General features: G+C 44.6%; 1 protein-coding gene across 11 annotated transcripts in view; it reads right to left on the reverse strand.

Moving 5' to 3' along the window:
• The window catches only part of WNK1 (WNK lysine deficient protein kinase 1), a 171,004-nt gene that overhangs the window by 107,729 nt on the left and 38,261 nt on the right, over positions 1–25,014 (reverse strand). For all 11 annotated transcript variants that reach the window (XM_073320462.1, XM_073320396.1, XM_073320378.1 and 8 more), the window contains exon 2: positions 3,727–3,899. In XM_073320462.1, coding sequence (XP_073176563.1) covers positions 3,727–3,899 — 173 coding nt within the window. The remainder of the gene's footprint in view (positions 1–3,726; positions 3,900–25,014) is intronic.

Consider the following 25,014-nt stretch of genomic DNA (forward strand, 5'->3'; position numbering starts at 1 on the left):
AGACAAACAAGAACGGTTCAGACTTATACAGTGTAAAAAAATTTGTTACCTTTTCTTGCGTCTGCAGATTGGAAAGATGTTAATTGACCCATTCAGCATAATGGATTATGTCTGCAACCTAAATTATCTTTAAGTGTCATTGTTAACTATTTACTTGTTTTAGTATAAACATCCAGTCCTTTCCTGCCTCTCACAATTCCTCAAGTGCCAAAACCCTTCCATCCATCTGAAAAAACTTCCAACAACTCAACCTAACACTAAAACTTTATTCCCAAATGCCAATTGCAAAAACAAATAGAATGCACCAAATTCTCTCCTAACACACTTGAAACATGGGTGCATATCCAGAGCTTTATGTCAAGACTTCAACTGTATTTCTCACAAGAAAGGCTCTGCAGAGCCATTCATTTATTAGAGACACCACTTTAATATAATACTGAATTAAGTTTAAGTATTTTAGGAGTTTTTTTTAATTAAAAATGCAAATATTTATGTACTAACAATGGATTGTATGTAATTCCATGAGGGAGACCACAACCTTCCAGGAACTAAGAACAGCAGGAGATAGTTAAGCAAATTCACTCAGGTTGTATCACCTCCTCCGAGCTACCACCTGGAAAGAGTCTCGCATATAGATTAATCGAACTAGATTATCCAGGGATCAACAGAAAGAAGGGACTTTCAGTTAAATAGCCTGAGTTAAAAAGGACTCTCAGCCTTCCCTCTGATCCAGCAGACAGATAGAACCTAGGGAGCCCCAATCCTTAGGGAAGGTTGGAAGGTCTTTGGCCCACTGCAACCCCATTAGCAGAGTCGTCCCTAGCCATTTTGGTGCCCTACGCAGCCCCACCGTAGGGGAGGGTGGGCAGCTGGCCCCAGGCCTTCCTGGGGGGCAGGAGCAGGTTGTGGGGCAGGGGAGGAAAAGTGCCCCCCCCAGCACGGGACAGCTGAGCAGTTTGGGGCCGGGTTGCTCCACTTCCTGCCACCCGGTGAGTGGAGGGCAGGCCCGACCCCACACTCACAGGGCGGCAGGAAGTGGACCGACCCGGCCCCAGCCCATTCCACTCTGCTTTGCTCCCTTGGCTCCTAGCCTTGGCGGGGGGGGGAACCAGCCCTCAGCACTCACCCATGGCATGACTGGAAGCCAGCGGAGTGGAGCGAGCTGGGGCCAGATCGCTCCACTTCCTGCTGCCTGGTGAACACAGGGTAGGCCACACCCCTGCCGCAGTCCTCAGAGGAAGGGGTGGAGTGGGGGGAGGGGCCATGGGGAAGAGCTGGAGCAGGGGCTGGAGCAGCACGCAGATGCGTACTTGGCATATGGGTAAGGACGGCCCTGCCCATAAGACTTAGGTGTGTGTGTTTGAGCTGAAGATGTGATCAACTTGTGTCCAAATGAAAAACTGGGGGGGAGAGGCAGGATTTGAAGGACTAATCACCACCCTGGGCCCTTCTTGGAGTGAGGGGGTGATGTCTGGTAAGCTTATTAACATGTGTAGATTCTTTTACTGTTTTTGAAGTGTTTTCGCTGTAATGCTTTTACCTTGAGAAAAAATGTGATTGTTCATAAAAGCAGTTTCGTAATTTAAAACTCTGGGCATGTATACTATGTACCACCTTGGAGCAGAGAAGCAAAGCACTCTTATACTGGGGAATGAGACAGCGAAGGTAGGGAAGTGTTCAGCCTGGAAATAGCACAGTCCAGAGGGGGAGAAAGCCATGTCTCCACCCATGAAAAGGGACAGTTTAGGGGCCGGGAGCAGGTGCCCTTGCTGTACCACAGCAGGGAAATACAGGTGCAACTGCCCTGAACTGTGACAACCACCTCAAATCTTTCCAACAGGCCAACAACTAGTCTACATTAAGGATCTATAACAATAAACCTAGAGCATAGCCTTGTTTGAAGGCTGAACCACCAGAGGTGGGGGGGGAGGAGAGAAGAGAGACGGGGGTAGATGAGAGAGACAACCCTTTCCTGAACAGTTCCTTGGCATGGCACAGGTAGAAAAGCATTCATGATTGTAACATTTCAGAGAAACAGATGCAGCACAAGGGATAAGCACTTCCCCTACGAACATAATCTAGAATTCTCATTGAAAAAAGGTATTTTTCCTGCTCTGTGTTGATTTGTGGCCATCAGTAAACCTCACAAAAACAAGCACGTCAGGGTATTTTGACTGAATGGATTATGAACTTGTTTACACAGACTGTTTCCAGCTCTATTTATTCACTAGAATTCAAGTCCTGTTAAAGACTTAAAAGGACAATTAAATGAATTATTTAATCTCTTCTTCATTACCCACTCACCCCCCCCCCAAAAAAAGCCACACACACACCACAATTTTAAAGATTTCCAGTTCCAAATGGGCAAAAACTGTGCACATGTTCAATGAACACCCAATTATGTCTAGCCTAAACCGAGGGAAGTTGCAAAGCTGCACTGAAGTATAATGTCCTCTGTAAGCTTGTAGTCACCACTAGAGGGCTTCCTTGCAACTCAATTTCCTAATGCTCACTTCAGCTCAGGCTTAAAACAGATTTACAGTTTCACAGAGAGCTCAATTACAGTCTGGAAGTTCAGACACTTACTTTCAGAAATGACTTTAGAAATTCCCCATAAATTTTTCATTAAATAAAAAGCTTTTCAAATAACTTTTCTTACTTCTAGGCATTATTTGTATTGCGGTAGCACCCAGAGACCCCAATCAAATATCAGGGCCTGACTATGCTAGGCACTGTACAAAAGAAGCAGTCCCTGCCCCAAATTACTGCTCAAGTTCAATGCTATTAGCCCCATAATTAGAGTAATGGGCCATCCTTTGAGGTAGTGAGATTGATAAATTGTCTCAAACTACTTTCTAGTATACACAGGCAGAAAAAATTGTTTTTATTGTCTTGTTTTTAATTTCAAGGATTGAGGATACAAGCAGTGATCATATTAGTCTCTCTGTATCTCCCCCACCCCCAGCTTACACAGAGCTCTTCTACAGGGCTAGGAAACTCAAAGAGTTCTGTTCAAGCTCAAAAGTTTGTCTTTCGCCAACAGAAGTTGGTCCAATAAAAGATATTACCTCACCCACCTTGTCTCTAATATCCTGGGACAAAGATGGCTGTAACACCACTACATTTTAAGTGTAAGACGGGGGCGGGGGAGATACAACGAGACTAATAGGTTTCAGAGTAGCAGCCATGTTAGTCTGTATCCGCAAAAAGAACAGGAGTACTTGTGGCACCTTAGAGACTAACAAATTTATTAGTGCATAAGCTTTTGTGGGCTGAAGTCCACTACATCGGATGCATAGAATGGAACATATACATATACACACACACACAGAAGTTGGAAGTTTCCATACAAACTGTAAGAAGCTAATTAGTTAAGATGAGCTATTATCAGCAGGAGAAAAGACACTAATAGGATCACTGCTTGTATCCTCAATCCTTGAAATTAAATATAACTTTCTGCCTGTGTATACTAGAAAGTGGTATGAGACAATTTATCAATCTCACTACCTCAAAGGATGGCCAATTACTCTAATTATGGGGCTAATAGCATCCAACTTGAGCAGTAATTTTAGGATTACAGAGAAAGCTTTAGTTTGCCTCCCTTCCAGCAATGGGTCTTTGGCCTTAGATATTATGAAAAGAAACACTGGTTTCCATTTTATTTCAACTTTCTGATCTCATGGCTAATCATTATCACACACCCCTCTTGTGCTTGAGCTCACTTACGTTTTCAACGTTCCAGATGTCATAAGTTCCGTCACGAGAACAATACATTTCTTTCCCTTCACTGTAGACTCCCAGGAATCATAGAACCGAACAATATTAGGATGCTGGAGCCCTTTCAGCATTTCAGCTTCCTCTTTAAATCTCTGTCGCTCTGACTTTGACAGCTTCCGATCCTAGCAAAAAAAATAAAAAGGTTATATATAAAAACCTATACGAAAATAGTCCACTTTAAACATGGGAAGGGCAGCAAGCTGAAAACGTGACAGGACTCTTGCACGTTAGTAAGATTCTGAAGTCCACTCAGATTTATTCTCTTACAAGCAATTCACTCCACCCAATTGTCATTCAACTGCATATTTCGTGTTTGTTTTTTTTTTAAAAAATGCACTATATAACTGCAGATGCATTCTATTACTTCAGCTTTTTAGCGGATTTAGTAGTTTATGCCATACAATTGCTCTCTAGAGAGTCATTATTCCTAGGGCTTGTCTACACTTACAGCACTATGGCAGCGCAGCTGCACCAATGACGCTGTGCTGCTGTAACACATAGCGAAGACACTACCTATGCCAAAAGGAGAGCTTTTCCTGTCAGCACAGGTACTCCACCTCCCTAAGAGTCAGTAGCTATGTCAATGGGAGAAGTCCTCCTGTCGACAGAGTTATCTACACCAGGGGTTAGGTCGGTATCTTCTACACCCGAGCAATGTAGTTATACCATCATAGGTTTGTAGTATAAACTAGGGCTCACTCATCCTCCGAGTCAGTTATTCTCCCCACCCCCTGGCCAAAAATCAGATTCACAGCTACTATTGCTTAGGGGAAGCGGATACAGTGGTCCAATACATTTAAGGATACCCAAACATTAAGAAATATGCTTCAGAATTGCCTCTTTTGTATGCAGACTAAACATGTTAGTATTTCCCTGCTGCAAGCAGATCAATATCAAGAGTATAGGACTGAACTCTACATTTAGAGATTTAGGATTGGTCCACACCTAAAACTTAGTTAACACCCCTGACTGACAGCTAGTTCGACCTCTCTCTTGGGTGAGAAAAAGTATGCCAACCTAAGCCCCATTACAGACACTGCTATGTTAATGGAAGAATTCTTGCATCAGCCTAACTACCAGCTCTTACGAGGATGGATTCACTACAGTACTTTGAAGTCGCAGCTCGGGCTCTGAAGCCTACAGGAGGAAGGTTGGTCTTCAGAGTGCGAGCCGCAACTTCAAAACATTGTTTCTACAGCTACTTTTAGAGGACTAGTCCAAGCCCCAATAGTCTGAATCCATCAACCTGGGCTAGAAGGCTCGCTCCAAAATGTTAAGTAGATATTCCCTAAATGTGACTTCCCAATAGTATTCAGGCTATATCTATACTACAGCAGCGCAGCTGCACCAATGTAGGGCTTCTGGTGAAGACCTGTAGATTGGTATAATTTACTTCACTCAGAAGTGTGAACAAAGTAACTTGTAGTGTAGACACAGCCACAGCCATGCTAATCTCTCCAAACTATCCTTTATTCAGTTAGAGATCTTTAACTATTTCAAAAAGTCTCTCCACTGAAGCCTTATGTTATGGAGGAACTGAGGCTATTTTCCAGATGGAACATTATAATTTAAAGACAAGTGCAAGAAGTGTAAAGATATTCCAGATGAAAATGAGGAAAAAAAAAAAAAATCAAACACGGTATGTGAGCCAATTTTCAATGGCACGCTGCTGTCTGTCAGGGACCCCAGCAGACAGCAGCGTGCCACTAAAATCCTGCCCGGCCCAGCCCGCTCTTCTCCACCCCCCTGTTCTCTCCTTGCAGGGCAGGCAAACTTCTCCCTTGTCCCCCAGTGTGCTGGGTTCCTGCCCCTCCTTCTCTCCCTCCCTGCCACCGATCAGCTGACAACCCTTGCTACGGAGGGGGAGAGGGAAAAGCGGAGCCACAGCGCGCTCACGCTCTCTGCTCCGGGGACCTTGTGGAAGGGGGTGGAATCGACATATCCCCTCCAGCCCCCTGTCGTGAGCCACTCAGGACAGGGGGCTGGGAGCACCCCCACAACCCCCCCCACACACACACACCCCCAGCCCTCTGCCCTGACTCCTGCACCCCGCCACACACATACACCCAGCCCTCTGCCCTGACTCCTGCACCCCCCCACATACATATACCCAGCCCTCTGCCCTGACTCCTGCACCCCCACACACACACATACACCCAGCCCTCTGCCCTGACTCCTGCACCCCCCACACACACACACCCAGCCCCGACTCCTGCACCCCGACACTCCATGCCCTGACTTGTGCACCCCCCACATCCCCACCCACACCCTGAGCACCAAATGGGAGCTGCCGAGGTAAGCGCTCCACACCCAGACCTCCTGCCCCAACCCTGAGCCCCCTCCCTCATTCTAGCTCCTGGCCAGACCCTGCACCCCAACCCCCAGCCCTGTGCTCAGCACACTCCCATCCTCATCTCAGTGCAGAGAGAGGAAGAGAATGGCTAGAACCAGGGAGAAGGTAGGTACCTACTCTATGTGGACAGGGCTGGGACCCCAGACCGGCAGCGGGGCCGGCAGGAGCCAGCGGATGGACCCCCAGACCGGCCGCCAGCCCCGCTCAGCCCGCTGCTGGTCTGGAGTTCTGGCTGCCGGCCCCTTGCCAGCTGGAACCCCAGGCCGGCAGCAGGCTGAGCGGGCCAGCAGTGTAAGATCAGCATTTTAATTTAATTTTAAATGACGCTTCTTAAACATTTTGAAAACCTTGTTTACATACAATAGTTTAGTTATATAATATGTAGACTTATAGCAAGAGACCCTCTAAAAAACGTTAAAATGAATTATTGGCACACGAAACCTTAAATTAAAAGTGAATAAATGAAGACTTGGCACATCACTTCTAAAAGGTTGTCGACCCCGAGTTATATATACTGCTCACCATTACCTACTTTGTAAAAACTACTCAGCCACAATGGCCTACTTTAAAACATGTGCATCTCAAATACTGAATTATATTTTATAATCCTGTTTGAGCATTATCGTAAAACAAAAGAATGAAGTGATATGACTGAAGGGTCATATGACAAGTTATTTGGCTTATAGGTAACTTAACATTCAATATTTCTAATTCTTCCCATTTCAGGAATGAATGTATGCCAATTATGGTTACTTTCCAAGTAAAAACAGAGCATACATGCTTACTGCATGTGTGTCTTTGGCAAGTGTATGTTTATAGGTCTCATGTCACTGTATGTCTCAAGTGTAGATTTGATTTTGCAGTCTGACTGAAACTAATAAGACCTTTCTGTTGCCTAAAAATAAGACAGACAGTAAAGACTCCAGGTAAGGACCAGTTAAAGATTAAATAGCATTTCTTTCTACAATATGAATGAATGACAGTAAAAGCAACGCATCACATTTTTAAACACACAATCAACATATCCGTGTATCAGCAGAACTGCATCATATACACATGCTTCCTGGCAGAAGCCCTCAATATTTGGGCCAGCACATAAAACCTCCAATATGAGACTCTCTGCTCTCAATATCAGGTGTACCATGTTCCTTGCCACTGCTCCACAGCCTTGACTCCAAATATAGATACTTTTAAGAAAAATTATATAATAATATAATATATACGTACTTGTGTTGAGACTACACAATAAATATTTGTTTTTGGACAATCTGCAAACTAAACTCGTTTCAGTACGTGAATATTTAGACTGTACTTTAGACCAGCTTTTATTACTGAAAAAGTCTATCAAGCTTTTAAGTTTATTATAAACAATTATAGCCACAAACTTAGCAAAACCATTCAAGATTAAGTCAGGAAATAACCTTATTTCTCTCTACTACTGTCTTGAGTTTCTCTATTAAAATTGGCTTAAAACATTCCCAATGCTATAATTTTCTAGGTGTATAGTATTCATCAGAATGCATTTGTAAAAATAAACTTTATGCTACCTAAAGTGCTTTATTACAAACTTTGCTAAAATCAGTTTTAGACCATTATATTAAGTTCTCATATTGTAAATACCTTACATCTCATCCCAAACTCAGATGATTCAACTTCCTCACATCATTGCAATACTACCACCAAAGCTCAAAAGAGAATTTAACTAATGTTGCTCCTGGTTACATACATACCCATAATGGGCATGCATAAGTTGAGCCATTTTGTCCTCACTGGTTACATCAATGCTGATGTCATGTCCCTATAGATATAACTGTTGTGCTGAAGACAGACACTCAACACTGAGCACTGGCAGGAAGTCATGGCAAAAGCAGTGAAGTGAGTAATTAAGCATCTGCTTAAGAAGTCATGCTGCGCTAATAGTTTGGGACACATTTGCACACTTAATGCATGCCAGCAAGTTTCAAGCTGGGGTAAGTAGTTGTATTTTCACAATGGAAGGAAAATAAGGAGGGGGAGGCCTTAAGTTTTGCTGCTCCAGTATTCTAATGCAATATTATCTTCAAAGACATATGGGGAAAGGGCAGAGGGAGGAGACACCACTTGTCCACTGAACCACCAGTAAGTACCAACTTTACCTTAATACTATTCTAGAGCAGGTCTACACTTAAAATGCTGAAGCGGTGCAGCTAGTAGCACTTCAGTAAAGACTACTACACCAACGGGAGCTAATTCACCTCCATGACACACAGTAGCTATATCAACAGGAAAAGCCCTCCTGCAGACCTAGTGCTGTCTACACTGAGGGCTAGGTCAGTATAACTGCATCACTCAAGCATGTGGATTTTTCACACCCAAGTGACATAGTTATACTGATAAAAAGAAAAGGAGGACTTGTGGCACCTTAGAGACTAACAAATTTATTTGAGCACAAGCTTTCGTGAGCTACAGCTCACTTCATCGGATGCATTCAGTCGAAAGCTTACGCTCAAATAAATTTGTTAGACTCTAAGGTACCACAAGTCCTCCTTTTCTTTTTGTGCATACAGACTAAGCCTATGTCTACACTACGAAATCAGGTCGAATTTATAGAAGTCGGTTTTTTAGAAATCGGTTTTATATATTCGAGTGTGTGTGTCCCCACAGAAAATGCTCTAAGTGCATTAAGTGCATTAACTCGGCGGAGTGCTTCCACAGTACCGAGGCTAGCGTCGACTTCCGGAGTGTTGCACTGTGGGTGGCTATCGCACAGTTCCCGCAGTCTCCGCTGCCCATTGGAATTCTGGGTTGAGATCCCAATGCCTGATGGGGCTAAAACATTGTTGCGGGTGGTTCTGGGTACATATCGTCAGGCCCCCGTTCCTTCCCTCCCTCCCTCCGTGAAAGCAAGGGCAGACAATTGTTTTGCGCCTTTTTTCCTGAGTTACCTGTGCAGACGCCATACCACGGCAAGCATGGAGCCCGCTCAGATAACCATCACAGTATGTCTCCTGGGTGCTGGCAGACACGGTACTGCATTGCTACACAGTAGCAGCAACCCATTGCCTTCTGGCAGCAGACGGTGCAAAATGACTGGTAGCCGTCATCGTCATGTCCGAGGTGCTCCTGGCTGCGTCGGCCGGGAGCGCCTGGACAGACATGGGCGCAGGGAGTAAGTTTGGAGTGACTTGACCAGGTCATTCTCTTTAGTCCTGCAGTCAGTCCTATTGAACCGTCTTATGGTGAGCAGGCAGGCGATATGGATTGCTAGCAGTCGTGCTGTACCATCTTCTGTCAGGCAGGCAAGAGATGAGGATAACTAGCAGTCGTATTGCACCATCTTCTGCTGAGGGCCATGAGATGTGGATGGCTTGCAGTCCTTCTGCACCGTCTGCTGCCCGCCAAAGATGTAAAAGATAGATGGAGTGGATCAAAACAAGAAATAGACCAGATTTGTTTTGTACCCATTTGCTTCCCCCCCTTCCCCTATCTAGGAGACTCATTCCTCTAGGTCACACTGCAGTCACTCACAGAGAAGGTGCAACAAGGTAAATCTAGCCACGTATCAATCAGAGGCCAGACTAACCTCATTGTTCCAATAAGAACCATTTCTTATTGGAACCCTCCATGAAGTCCTGCCTGAAATACTCCTTGATGTAAAGCCACCCCCTTCGTTGATTTTAGCTCCCTGAAGCCAACCCTATAAGCCGTGTCCTCAGTCGCCCCTCCCTGCGTCAGAGCAACAGCAAACAATCGTGCATCTGAGTTGAGAGTGCTGTCCAGAGCAGTCACAATGGAGCACTCTGATGGGGCTAAAACATTGTCATGGGTGGTTCTGGGTACATATCGTCAGGCCCCCGTTCCCTCCCTCCCTCCGTGAAAGCAAGGGCAGACAATCGCTTCGTGCCTTTTTTCTGTGCGGACGCCATACCAAGGCAAGCATGGAGGCCACTCAGCTCACTTTGACAATTAGGAGCACATTAAACACCACACACATTATCCAGCAGTATATGTAGCACCAGAACCTGGCAGAGCGATACTGGGCGAGGAGGCGATGTCAGCACGGTCACGTGAGTGATCAGGACATGGACACATTTCTCTGAAAGCATGGGCCCTGCCAATGCATGCATCATGGTGCTAATGGGGCAGGTTCATGCTGTGGAACGCCGATTCTGGGCTCGGGAAACAAGCACAGACTGGTGGGACCGCATAGTGTTGCGGGTCTGGGACGATTCCCAGTGGCTGCAAAACTTTCGCATGCGTAAGGGCACTTTCATGGAACTTTGTGACTTGCTTTCCCCTGCCCTGAAGCGCATGAATACCAAGGTGAGAGCAGCCCTCACAGTTAAGCGAGTGGTGATAGCCCTGTGGAAGCTTGCAATGCCAGACAGCTACCGGTCAGTTGGGAATCAAATCTACTGTTGGGGCTGCTGCGATGCAAATAGCCAAACGCAATCAAAGATCTGCTGATATCAAGGGTAGTGACCCTGGGAAATGTGCAGGTCATAGTGGATGTCTTTGCTGCAATGGGATTCCCTAACTGTGGTGGGGCCATAGACGGAACCCATATCCCTATCTTGGCTCTGGAGCACCAAGCCGGCGAGTACATAAACCACAAGGGGTACTTTTCAATAGTGCTGCAAGCTCTGGTGGATCACAAGGGATGTTTCACCAACATCAACGTGGGATGGCCGGGAAAGGTGCATGATGCTCGCATCTTCAGGAACTCTGGTCTGTTAAAGGGACTTTATTCCCAGACCAGAAAGTAACTGTTGGGGACGTTGAAATGCCTATATGTATCCTTGGGGACCCAGCCTACCCCTTAATGCCATGGCTCATGAAGCCGTACACAGGCAGCCTGGACAGTAGTCAGGAGCTGTTCAACTACAGGCTGAGCAAGTGCAGAATGGTGGTAGAATGTGCATTTGGACGTTTAAAGGCACGCTGGCGCAGTTTACTGACTCGCTTAGACCTCAGCGAAACCAATATTCCCACTGTTATTACTGCTTGCTGTGTGCTCCACAATATCTGTGAGAGTAAGGGGGAGACGTTTATGGTGGGGTGGGAGGTTGAGGCAAATCGCCTGGCTTCTGGTTACATGCAGCCAGACACCAGGGCAGTTAGAAGAGCACAGGAGGGTGTGGTACGCATCAGAGAAGCTTTGAAAACCAGTTTCATGACTGGCCAGGCTACGGTGTGAAAGTTCTCTTTGTTTCTCCTTGATGAAACCCCCCGCCCCTTGGTTCACTCTACTTCCCTGCAAGCTAACCACCTTCCCCTCCTCCCTTTAATCATTGCTTGCAGAGGCAATAAAGTCATTGTTGCTTCACATTCATGCATTCTTTATTCATTCATCACACAAATAGGGGGACGACTACCAAGGTAGCCCAGGAGGGGTGGTGGAGGAGGGAAGGAAAATGCCACACAGCACTTTAAAAGTTTACAACTTTAAAATTTATTGAATGCCAGCCTTCTTTTTTTTTGGGCAATCCTCTGTGGCAGAGTGGCTGGTTGGCCGGTGGCCCCCCCACCGCGTTCTTGGGCGTCTGGGTGTGGAGGCTATGGAACTTGGGGAGGAGGGCGGTTGGTTACACAGGGGCTATAGTGGCAGTCTGTGCTCCAGCTGCCTTTGCTGCAGCTCAACAATACACTGGAGCATACTGGTTTGGTCCTCCAGCAGCCTCAGCATTGAATCCTGCCTCCTCTCATCATGTTGCCGCCACATTTGAGCTTCAGCCCTCTCTTCAGCCCGTCATCTCTCCTCCCGGTCATTTTGTGCTTTCCTGCACTCCACGCATTCGTCTGTGCTCTGTCAGTGTGGGAGGACAGCATGAGCTCAGAGAACATTTCATCACAAGGGTGTTTTTTTTTCTTTCTAATCTTCACTAGCCTCTGGGAAGGAGAAGATCCTGTGATCATTGAAACACATGCAGCTGGTGGAGAAAAAAAAAAGGGACAGCGGTATTTAAAGAGACACATTTTATAAAACAGTGGCTACACTCTTTCAGGGTAAACCTTGCTGTTAACATTACATACATACAACATGACAAGGTCGCATTTTGCCTCCCCCTACCGCGTGGCTACCCCCTCAACCCTCCCCCCTCCCCGTGGCTAACAGCGGGGAACATTTCTGTTCAGCCACAGGTAAACTGCGAGCAGGAACGGGCTCCTTTGAGTGTCCCCTGAAGAAAAGCACCCTATTTCAACCAGGTGACCATGAATGATATCTCACTCTCCTGAGGGTAACAGGGAGATAAAGAACGGATGTTGTTTGAATGCCAGCAAACATACACTGCAATGCTTTGTTGTACAATGATTCCCAAGTACGTGTTACTGGCCTGGAGTGGTAAAGTGTCCTACCATGGAGGACGCAATAAGGCTGCCCTCTCCAGAAACCTTTTGCAAAGGCTTTGGGAGTACATCCAGGAGAGCCACGAATGCCAGGGCAAAGTAATCCTTTCACATGCTTGCTTTTAAACCATGTATAGTATTTTAAAAGGTACACTCACCGGAGGACCCTTCTCTGCCTGCCAGGTCCAGGAGGCAGCATTGGGTGGGTTCGGGGGGGTACTGGCTCCAGGTCCAGGGTGAGAAACAGTTCCTGGCTGTTGGGAAAACCGGTTTCTCCAGTTGCTTGCTGTGAGCTATCTTCTTAGTCCCCAAAACCTGCTTCCGTGTTGCCTCCATCTCCATTGAAGGTATCAAACAACACGGCTGGGGTAGTGGTGGCTGAACCCCCTAAAATGGCATGCAGCTCATCATAGAAGCGGCATGTTTGGGGCTCTGACCCGGAGCGGCCGTTCGCCTCTCTGGTTTTCTGGTAGGCTTGCCTCAGCTCCTTCAGTTTCACGCGGCACTGCTTCGGGTCCCTGTTATGGCCTCTGTCCTTCATGCCCTGGGAGATTTTCACAAAGGTTTTGGCATTTCGAAAACTGGAACGGAGTTCTGATAGCACGGATTCCTCTCCCCATACAGCGATCAGATCCCGTACCTCCCGTTCAGTCCATGCTGGAGCTCTTTTGCGATTCTGGGACTCCATCATGGTCACCTCTGCTGATGAGCTCTGCATGGTCACCTGCAGCTTGCCACGCTGGCCAAACAGGAAATGAGATTCCGAAGTTCGCAGTTCTTTTCCTGTCTACCTGGCCAGTGCATCTGAGTTGAGAGTGCTGTCCAGAGAGGTCACAATGGAGCACTCTGGGATAGCTCCCGGAGGCCAATACCGTTGAATTGTGTCCACAGTACCCCAAATTCGACCCAGCAAGGCCGATTTAAGCACTAATCCACTTGTCAGGGGTGAAGTAAGGAAATCGATTTTAAGAGCCCTTTAAGTCGAAATAAAGGGCTTCATCATGTGGACGGGTGCAGGTTTACATCAATTTAACGCTGCTAAATTCGACCTAAAGTCCTAGTGTAGACCAGGGCTATGACGGCTGCTACTCTGAAACCAGTTATACTGATATAACTCTGTAGTGTAGACCTGGCTTTAATCACATTAGTTTCCCTTCCACTCTCCATATTCACACCCACAACTGCTACAAGCCTTAAGATTCCCCTCACTGTTGAGACATATCCATGCAGGCTTATAGCAGAAACATGTTGATATTTAGAGGTTAATTTTTCAAGAGCACACGCACAATTGTGTGCTTAGTTTGTGCACATGCAGATATTACCAAACCATGTATTTGCACACTCCCCAAAGGGCTAGTTATGTACCAAACTGGTCATTTGCACATGCAACAAACTGCCTTTAGTTGTGCATAACTTGTATTTTAAAAAATTAGTCCCCTAATACTGTAACAACTGGCACAAGTTTAATATTAGCCTTTTTACGTTTCTAGAGCCTAAAACCTATTAGTTCTATAGTAGACTTTTGTGTGTGAAGATGAGCTACAGCAACTCCCATCACATATTCACCTTTCGACACTCTTCTGTCGAAACTGAGCTGTCTGAGGGAGTGTCTACATTTACAGCGGCACAGCTGCACCAGTGCAGCTGTGCCAATGTAGTGCTTAGTGAAGACACTACCTACACCAATGGGAGAGCTTCTAACATCAGTATAGGTACTTCACCTCCCCAGCAGGTTGTAACTATGTCAACAGGAGAAGCCCTCCCGTCGACATATCACTGTCTACAGATCAGTGGTTAGGTTGATATAACTACGTTGTTCAGGCGTGTGGATTTTCCACACCCAAGTGAGGCAGTTAGACATTTGTTTGTAGTGTAGACGGGGGTGAGTCTGTGAAAACCTGACAGCCTCTATCTTAAGGTCCCTAATCTTCCTTGTACAAACATACCACTTCAGGAAAAGCAATAGTCTTAATAGCCACTGTTGCTGAACAATTGGACACCTTTATTGAATCCATGAAATAGTCCACCTATCCCCCACCCCCGATGTGGCCAATCCTGTTAGAGAGGTACCATTAGGCATGAAAGCTATGAAAAAAAGTGGCAAGATGAAAGAATTAAACAGAAATCACTAATATTGACATACAAGAAACTTCTTTAAGACAGTGGTTCTCAACTTTTTCTACATCAGGACTCCTCCCCCTGCCATCTAGCCAAGATGGAGCTAGAATGCCCTCACTTTCAAGAATACGGGAAGGGCAGGGTTATGATCTCTAGGTTGAGAACCTATACTGCAGGAGAATCATTACCCCAATTCTACCTATCTTAACTGAACATAAAAATTTCCATTTTTTGTAGATTCCACATATTTGATGACTGTCAAGGCATGTTACAAAGCTCATCTTTTATCTCCCAAAATTTGAAACGGGAAGTATTGTACTTAAGGGTGGGAAACTGAGGGAGAAGAGCAGATTGTTTGTGGCAGGTTGTTTAAGATAAATTCCTGCACTTGGGTTAAGGGATTTCAAGGGCACCTGAATTATATGGACAGAAGCCCTATTTAGCATTTTTGTAAATCTGAATAGGCATCTAAAGTGATCGTTTCAGCACATACCTACTGCTCTGAGTCACTAGCAATTCCAGGTATTCTGACTAGATGTTTAAAAGCCAGCAGGTTAACATTAACCAACTGCAAGTAGGGTAAGTAAAGGAATAAGTCAAGCACCCAGAACACACACACACACACACACACACACACACACAAAGAGGAAAGCAACTGAAAGGTGTTTGCACTCAATTCAGCAGTATAGATCCAATTTTAGTGAAAGGAGAAACTATGAACAACAGAAAGGACTGGAAACTTGACATCCTTCACTTCAATGAGTTAATAGAAACCCATGCTACTGTAACTATAAGCACCCTTTAAGTGGGGGAAAATGGCTCGTTCACTGAAATGGAAAAAACTTACTTGAGCAAAAACAGCTAAGACTACTTAGGACAGAATAAAGCAAACATCAAAATCTAGAATTTAGAAGAAATAATGCAGTCATTTGGTATCTTCAAGCCATTGGGGTACACAGGCAAGACAAACAAGCAGTTAAATCCATTTTAGGAAGTGAAATTGAGAAGGGTTTGACAGCCTGTATATTTAGTGTTGCATAAAATGGACAGCATTGTTCTTCCTGAATTGATATCTACCCCCAAGGTCTCAGTGTCATATCCCAACCACAGGGTTGCCTTCAGAACAAACTGGAGCAGATGCATCAAGCCTACACTGTTCATTTCATTCATTCCTTTCCACCTACATTAAATTGTTTTGACAAGCCAGAACAAAAAAGCAAGGCTACCCAGCACATGACTTGAACTTCTGTAGAGCCAGGGTCCTGGAACAGAGACACGCAGCAAGAGAAACAATTGTTCAGCTCAGTACCATTCAATTTTTTTTTCTTGGCAGATGCTATTTATCCATGTATTTTCCATTGCAATTTCTTTCAGTTGGGAGACAGATGGCTGTATCAGAGCTGTTGTACATTGTGCAATGACTGGTAAAACATTTGAAAGACCCACTTTAGTCAGCCATGCCAAGCAAGATATAGCCTCACCAACTCCTTTCCCTCTTGCATTATGTTCGTACATTGAAAACACTAACTGAAACAACCATCACCCTCCCCTCTAAGGTACCTTATATGAGGCACTGACACAGATAATGCAGTAGCTTAAGTTCCCATAAAAATACTTGCCTCTTGGCAGCCCAAAGTATGCACACATCCAGTGAACATTTACGGCTGGGTCTTGATATGTTTTATTTGGCTTTCCTGTTTTTAGGGACAGTTAATACATTTGAGATCCCCAATAGGTAGCTTCATGTACAATGAAAGGAAAGGGGATTGCTAAACATATCGTTTAACCAATATGTGTATGTTACCACTGCCTTTTAGATCATGAAATACTACAGTGGACTGGGCCACATTCTGAATCAACTCAACAGTTCATTCTGTCTGGAAAATCCACATGTCAGCATCTCTCTGTAGCCTTTCTTCTGAGTACATAATTTGGAGAGGTTCAGGGTTGGGTAGTGGCGGAGTTCAGTATTTCCCTTTTTGTAATAGTCAATACTAAAACAGAATAGTAAGCCTTCTAACACAAGTGATTGTTTACACTTACAGTAAAGCCTAGCTTGGTTTACATCTGACAGACAGCTATTCAAACAGAGCTACATATTGCAGCCACATTGCACTTTGCTCTACCAAAAACTAACACAGAAGCAGTGAACAGGATAATGCACAGCAAAATTCTTATACAATAGAAGGACTTGCAAATAATTTTTAATTGTTATCAGTTTTCTGCCTACTTGCTTGTAACAACCAAACAATCAGGTTTTTTTGACACCTGTACACAATGCTGTGGAACACAGGGGACTGGCAGGAAGAAAGCAATTGCCTAGAAGAAAGTTCTAGTATAGAGGGAACAAAGCAGGACAACAAAAGTGTTCACATTAGGTCTTTTTTTAACCTTAGTTCGTTCATCTCATTTCACAAAGTCAAGAGAGAGCTTAGACTTAGGGTCCAATTCTTTATATACACCTTTCACATATCACTAGGTTATTTCCCTCAATGAAAAACTGCACCCCAAATGGGCCTTCACGTAGACAGCTAGAGACCAAGCTCCTGTCAGTTGCTATATTCATGAAATACCAAATGAGCAAGTTCTGAGTTGTCAGGGGTCCCTCCCCACACTCAACTCTAGAGTACAGATGTGAGGACTCGCATGAAAGACCCCCTAATCTTATTTCTACCAGCTCAGGTTAAAAACTTCCCGAAGGCACAAATCCTTTCTTGTCCTTGGATGGGTACTGCTGCCACCACCAAGTGAGTTAGACAAAGATTCAGGAAGAGGATGCTCAGAGTTAGTTTCCTTAAAATATCCCCCCAAGCCCCTTCACCCCCTTTCCTGGGGAGGCTTGAGAATAATACACCAACCAAATAGGTTAGCAAGGTGAGCACAGACCAGACCCTTGCGTTTTTAGGGCACTAAAAACCAATCAGGTTCTTAAAAAGAGACCTTTATTATAAAAACAAAATAAAAGCAGCACCTCTGTAAAATCAGGAAAATAATTTTACAGGGTTATCAAATTCAAAAAAAAAACACAGAGGATTCCCCTCTAGGTAAAAAACTTTAAAATTACAAAAAACAAACAAAACAAAAACAAAAATCAAGAATAAACCTCCCTCTTAGCCTAGTGAAAATTCACAAGCTAAAACAAAAGATTTCTAACGCATTTCCTTGCTATTACTTACTATTTCTGTAATTTTAGAAGTATTCAGTCGGAGCTGGATTACTTGCTTGGTCGCTCTTTGTCTTGGAGAGAACACCGAGCACAAAACAAAAACCTTCCCCCACAGATTTGAAAGTATCTTCTCCCCTTATTGGTCCTTTTGGTCAGGTGCCAACCAGGTTTTCTGAACTTCTTAACCCTTTATAGGTAAAAGATTTCACGCTACCCTTGGCTGCATGTTTATAACATGAGTGAAGTAGAAATCTTATGCATAGTTCTTATCTTGGAATTTGTTACAGTCAATGTTTGTGTGATAGCCACTTGCGTTCTATTGCTCCTCTAAAAGACCGCCTGTTGGAAGCCTCCCTGACAACATGCCATTTAAGGGCACAGTCTTTGGTAAGACTGATTTAAAAGGAGACACCCTGCACTAGGCCAACTTATTCAGCCCTGCATCACATCCCTCCCCGCAACCTCCTCCCACTCATGAATAATACCGCTTCTAAATTTTTGGTCTTCACTTTTGATAACCTGCATAATTGATTCAGATAACTGTCCTAGCTGGTGAACAAAAATACCTACTCCCACAACAGTACTCCAATACTTTACCATGCCAGGTATTGACTTCCCAATTTTTCTCCTGATAAATAAAATGTTAATTGCAGCAGTATGCATTGACTTTCAGAGTTTAGTTTTTCCAGGACTTGGGATTTTTCAATTGTCCAGCAGTTCCCAGTTGATCCCTTTAAAGCACTGTTCCTCCTCCTGCACCCTAAAATCATTGCACAACACTGACACAGTAATAGCTCAAAAACAGAGCTAATCTAAAGCTTTCTGTGAAATCACCAGATCTTTGGTCTTTTACACATTGATATTTTGCCTCAGGAATTCCATACATACATACACACAAGATTTGAATCAATATTTTTCTAAAAGAAGTTACTACACAGAAGCAAAACCACCACCTAACACACTATGCAGAGGTAGATATAAGGAAGAGAATGTTACTCACCTTTGCAGTAACTGAGGTTCTTCAAAATGTGTCCCCCGATGGTGCTCCACTTCAAGTAACTGCACTCCGGCGCCTCTGGTCGGAGAATTTCTACAGCAGTGCCCAGTTGGGCCACACATGCATTCTCCCCATCTCACGCCGTCAGTGGTGATTAACTAGTACTGTGTGACCAAACCTCCCGCCCCCAACCCCCTGTTCCTTCTCTACCACAGAGGACCTTCTGATAGCTCCAAAGTAGAAGGGAGGAGAGTAGGTAATGGTGCACCTACAGGGAAATATCGAGGAACCTCAGTTATTATACAAGGTTTTTCTCCAAGTGATGTCCCTGTGGGTCCTCCACTTCAGGAAACTGTAGAGTAGTGCCCCGCAATGGAAGGGAGGGGCTTCAGAGATGGATCTGTGATCAATTATAGGACCATGAAGCCTAATAAAGGGTTGAATGTTGAGTCTTGCTCAATTGCATAGTGCTGAATGAACATGTGGGCTGATGCCAAAGTGGTTGCTTTACATAAGTCCATAATAGGTATTTTATTAAGGAAGACTATCAATGTGGAGACCAACCTGGTGGAATGTGTTCTAATCCCCACTGGGGGTTGTAGTTTGTGTTGATGGTAGCAGAGATGAATGCACCCTGAAATCCATTTGGAGAATCTCTGGTTGGATATGGCTTCTCCTTTCAATCTCTCCTTGTTAGAGAGGAACAGCTTTGGAGCCTTCCTAAATGGTTTAATCCATTCAAGATAAAAAACTAGTGCCCTTCTGACATCCAAGTATGGAGTACCGCTTCTTACCTGTATATGGAAGAAAGCAGAAAAATAGATGGGTTGGTTGAGGTGGAACTAAGTGTACTTTAGGTAGAAATTTAGGACGTGGTCAGAGTGACTGTTCTTGAAGGAGATCATGTACGGGGGGTATGCCATGAGAATCCCAAGTGCTCGCATGCATCTTGTGGATGTGATGGTGACAAGGAAGGCCACATTCACTGATATAATAGTGAACATGTAAGAAAAGGTTCGAATGGAGGTCAGGTAAGAGAATGAAGCACTAAGTTAAAATCCCATGGAAGCACTGGGACTCTGAGTTCAGGATAGAGGTACCAGACACTTTGTAAGAATTGTTTTGTAATTGGATGGGTGAAGACTGAAGAGCCATCTGCTTTATGGTGGAAGGTTGTGATAGCTGCAAGATGTACTCTAATTGAGCTCAATGAAAGACCTGATTTTTTTTACTTCAAGTATATAGTCCAGAACTAGTGGTAGAGCGAAGATGGTAGCTCTGATTTGTTTGTTCTGGTACCATGTGTGGAATCTCTTCCATTTGTGGAGGTAAGTAGAGCATGTAGTCAACTGCCTACTGTTTAACAAGATATCCTTCACCTCTTCTGAGTAGGTCATCTCCTCGCCTTGGAATCATGGAGAAGCCATGCCCTCAGGTGGAGTATCTCCAGGTTCGGATGCAAGATCCAGCCTGCATCTTGTGACAGGATATGTGGAAGAAGGGGGAAAAACATACGGCATGGATGCAGACATCTGCTGCAGGTATGAGAACCAAATTTGTCTGGTCCATATGGGGGTATTAAGATGACTGTGGATTGATTGGTCTTGATCTTCTGTATGATACTGGACAACAGGGTAGGAAGGAAAGATGTGTCCCATCTGAGGGGGAAGACCTCGCCCATGGATCCTGGCCTCAACCCCACTCTTGACGAAATTTTGGACATTTGCTGTTCTGAATTGTGGCATACAGATCTCTGGTTGGGAAGCTCCATTGTCAGAATAGGTCCTGTATCACCAAGGCATTTATTTCCCATTCAGGATCATGGGAGAACTTTCTGCTTAACATGTTTGCTCTGGTGGTCCAGGAAATAGGAAGCTGATATGGTGATGTGTGATCGATGTGCTAGTTCCACAGTCTTAATGCCTCAGTGCAGAGGGCATGTGACCTCACCGCTCCCTGTTTATGTAAAATATGCAAGCAACATTGCCCATGGTCAGAAACAAAACCAAACCATACAGATCCTAACAGACAGGAAGTGTGAAAATGTGTTGCAAACTGCTTGCAGTTCCAACATGTTTATGTGCAGTACTGACTGCGAGGAAAACCACCACCTGCCCTGTTCTTTGATGTCGTTCAGATGGGCACCTGAGCGAACTAACGAGACGTCCTTTGTATCATTGGGGGGGGGGAATATCATCTAAATATGGGTATATCACGACACCTTCATGGAGGTGGGTCACCGCCACTGCTAGAACTTTGGAAAATACTCAGGGGCTGTGGAGAGGCCAAATGGCAGTACCATGTACTGATAGTGATCTTGTCCCAAAACATATCAGAGGAATCGCCTGTGTGATGGATGTATGGTGATGTGAAAGTATGCATCTTGAAGGTCGAGGGCTGAAAACCAGTCCCCTGGTTGCTAAAGTAACCATACTGAACCATTGTGTTTTGATGCACTTGTTGAGGTTGCTTAAGTAGAGAATGCGCCTCCAACTTCCTCTCTTTTTCTGGGTTAAGAAATAGTGGGAACAAGAGTCCTTGCCTCTGTGCTGTAACAGTACCGATTCTATCACATCCAATTGCAGGAAATGGTATACAATAGAACTTCAGAGTTACGGATACCTCAGGAATGAAGGTTGTCCATAATTCTGAAATGTTCCATAACTCTGAAGAGGCGGTTACGGACGTCAGTCACACTGGGAATCAGGGCTGCAACTAGGCGGGTGGGGGAGGAGGGGCCCCACAGGGCTTCTGACCCTCCATAGCATTGTGGTTCAGCACTTTAGACCTGGGAGGAGCACTGAAGCTTGGGGGTTCAGTCCCACAGCTCCATTCCTGGCTTCAGCCCTGCACAGGGCGCCAGGGCTCGGGACTCCCCACAGCTTCGTCCCTGGCTTCAGTGGGGGGAGCCAGGGCTCTGGGCTTTAGTTACAGAGGGACCGCTGGAGCTGAAACCTATGCTCCCTTTGTAGCGAAAGTCCCGGTGCCCCCCATAGAGCTGAAACCAATAGTGGAGCCGAAGCCCCAAACCCTAGTGCTCCCCCCAGGTCTAAAGCTATGAGGGCCAGTGCTCCCACGGGTCAGAAGCCCCAACCCCCACCCCCCCTGGCCTGGAGCACTGGCACCCCCCCATACAGTATTTGCTGCCTCCCCCCCTTTTTTTTGTCATCTGCACTACTGCCTGAGTAAGGATTTCCGGTTCCACATGTTGTTCAGTTGACCAATAAGTATATAACTCTGGTGTTCGTATCTTTGAGGTTCTACTGTACTTCCTGTCTTTAAAAAGTGCTCATGAGAGGGGTCCCTGAAGAGGGATGGTGGGGGAATGGAGGTTAACTGGATGGAGTAACCAGCGTTGAGAATTTCCAGCACCCATTTGTCCAAAGTAATAGTTCGCCATGCTGGGCAGAAAGGTGTTAAACAGTCTGTAAAGGGACGGATGGTAGAAAGTGGTTTCAGCACCTGGAATTGAAAGAAGTCTCTTGCCCCCCTCAACCAAACTCTCAAATTTGATGTTTCGAGAGAGGCTGTTGCAACGTACAAGGTTGAGATGGGAGTGGCCTACGTTTTGTGGGTCTTTGCCTCTGACCCTGGGTGTTGTACTGCCTCTGTGGCTGAGTGTAAGGCACTCATTTTAACCATTGTGCTGGTTAATATCTGACTTGTTTTCATTTTTGTGCAGATGCGTAGATTCCTAAAGATCAAGAAGTCCCTCTAGTGTCTTTCAGTGTGTGAAGGGACTCAGTCTTACCCGTGAATAATTCTGGGCTTTCAAAGAGAAGATCCTCTATGGTGGATTGTACCTCCTTTGGGAACCCAGACAAGTGAAACAATGCATCGCAAAGGCAGTTACAATAGATCTTGCCACCATGTCTGCTGCACCTAAGGATTCCTGCAGAGCTGTTCTTCAAGGAGATGGCCTTCAGAGATGACTGACTTAAATTACTCCAAAATGTCTGAAAGTATTAACTTTATCCCTGAAGACAAAAAACGAACAATTTATATGATTGTATTTGGCCATCAATTCATAACTGACTATTCTGAACTGCAAAGTCACTCCCAATAGGCCGTGTGGCCAAAGAGGTCCAGTCTTTTCCATTCTTTATCATATGGAATGGTTCTTGAGTGGTGTTGCCTGCCCCATTCGTTGACCATCTCTACCACCAGTGAGACTGGTTGGAGTTATGAAAAATAGAAATTCTAGGCCCTTCGATGGGATGGAATACTTTTTATCCACCATTTTAGAAGTAGGAAGGATTGCTGCGGTAGTCTGTCAGATGGTCTTGGCAGGATCTAGGAGTGCTTTATTTATGAGAAAAGCAGTTTTGCATGAGGCCAACATGTTGGACATATTACACAACTTGTGCTGGGACTCAGCAACTTCTTCCAGAGGTATTTGGAGCATATCGGCAATTCCTTTAAACAGCTCCTGAAATCCTTTAAAATAGTCTCCTGTTGTAGGTGGTGGAGGCATGATGGCCTCGTCTGGGGAGGAAGAGGAGATGTTGGTTGTTGGTGGGGAGAAGGGGCGGGGGGGTCTTCTTGCTTAACATGCAGAGGAAGAAGTGCTACACTGCGGAAACAAGTGTTGCTCTGAGTGGGTTTCTGCAGTAGATAAAGAAATGCTTTCCAAGGCTTTTAGGCAAGGTCAATAAGAGGTCACAGAGGGACAGGCTAGCAAGCCAGAGCTCAGAAATTCAAATGGAGTTTGTTAATGGCGTGGAGGCTTTGTGGGCCGCAAGTTACTTATCCTGAATAAAAATGTAGCACTACAGGAAAGAAAACACAGTCCACAAAACTAGATTAGCAAATGTCTGAACAAAGAGTCCACTGAACTCAATGTCAAAGACCGTTCAGCTCTCTTGTGAGGAACCAAGAAGTGGAAGCCCAAATACACAAAACAATTGCATTAGCTTTTTTTAAATGCCACATCAGAAATTAACTCTACTAAGTATCAGGTGGATCTGTCAAATACTCTTCAGAGAAAAAGAGCCTTCCGTAGCCAAAATTTCCATATAGCCACAGGCTCAAACATGGATCAAAGATCTCTCCATTAGCTCCTTCATGATGACAAGGCATGAAAGAGTAATTAAAAGCAGCTGAACAACAGCTGTGGATCCAAATGTATGTGACAAGTTTTTCATTATAGATGCTTAAGTGTTCATAGCATATAGTCAACCCCTTACTTACAAGTACCAGTGTTTTGTAATGTTGTACTTTTACAAACATTATATCCATTCAGTATTGCTAATCACAAAAAAGTCACACCTGCACAACTAGTAAAAAGCATTCACTTTTTATTGCTAAAGTTTGGCTCTGTGCAAGCTTCCAGATCAAATTCTCCTACCCTCCCGTTTCCTTGCCATTCCCAGGTGAAGAATCCATGTCACAATACTCCCAAGGTTCATTTCCAAGATATATGCATATGAACCTTCTTTGAAGATAAAAATCACAGAAATGTAGGGCTGGGACTTTGAGAGGTCATCAAGTTGAGCCCTAGAGCCCCCTGCACTGAGACAGGACCAAGTAAACCTAGACCATCCCTAAAAAGGTATGGGAATTCCACAGCCTCCCTTGGAAACCTATTCCAGACCTTAACTACACTTATATTTCTTCCTAATATCTAAGCTAAATCTTCCTTTCTGCATATTAAGCCTATTACTTCTTGTCCTACCTTCAGTGTACATATGATCATGTTCTCTTTGTATCAGCCTTTAATTTGAAGACTGTTTCAGATCCCCCCCACCTTCTTTTCTCAAGACTAAATATGCCAAGTGTTTTTAATCTTTCATCATAGGTAAAAAGAAAAGGAGTATTTGTGGCACCTTAGAGACTAACCAATTTATTTGAGCATAAGCTTTCATGAGCTACAGCTCACTTCATCGGATGAACACTGTGGAAAGTGTAGAAGATTTTTTATATACACACAAAGCATGAAAACCTGAGAAAACCTGGATTTGTGCTGGAAATGGCCCAACTCTATTATCATACACATTGTAAGGAGAGTGATCACTTTAGATAAGCTATTAGCAGCAGGAGAGTGGGGTGGGAGGAGGTATTTTTTTATGCTTTGTATGTATATAAAAAGATCTTCTACACTTTCCACAGTATGCATCCGATGAAGTGAGCTGTAGCTCACGAAAGCTTATGCTCAAATAAATTGGTTAGTCTCTAAGGTGCCACAAGTACTCCTTTTCTTTTTGTGAATACAGACTAACACGGCTGTTACTCTGAAACCTGTCATCATAGGTAAGGTTTTCTAAACCTTTTGTCCTT

Source organism: Lepidochelys kempii, chromosome 1 (genome assembly GCF_965140265.1).
Source record: "Lepidochelys kempii isolate rLepKem1 chromosome 1, rLepKem1.hap2, whole genome shotgun sequence".
Lineage (NCBI taxonomy): Eukaryota > Metazoa > Chordata > Testudines > Cheloniidae > Lepidochelys > Lepidochelys kempii.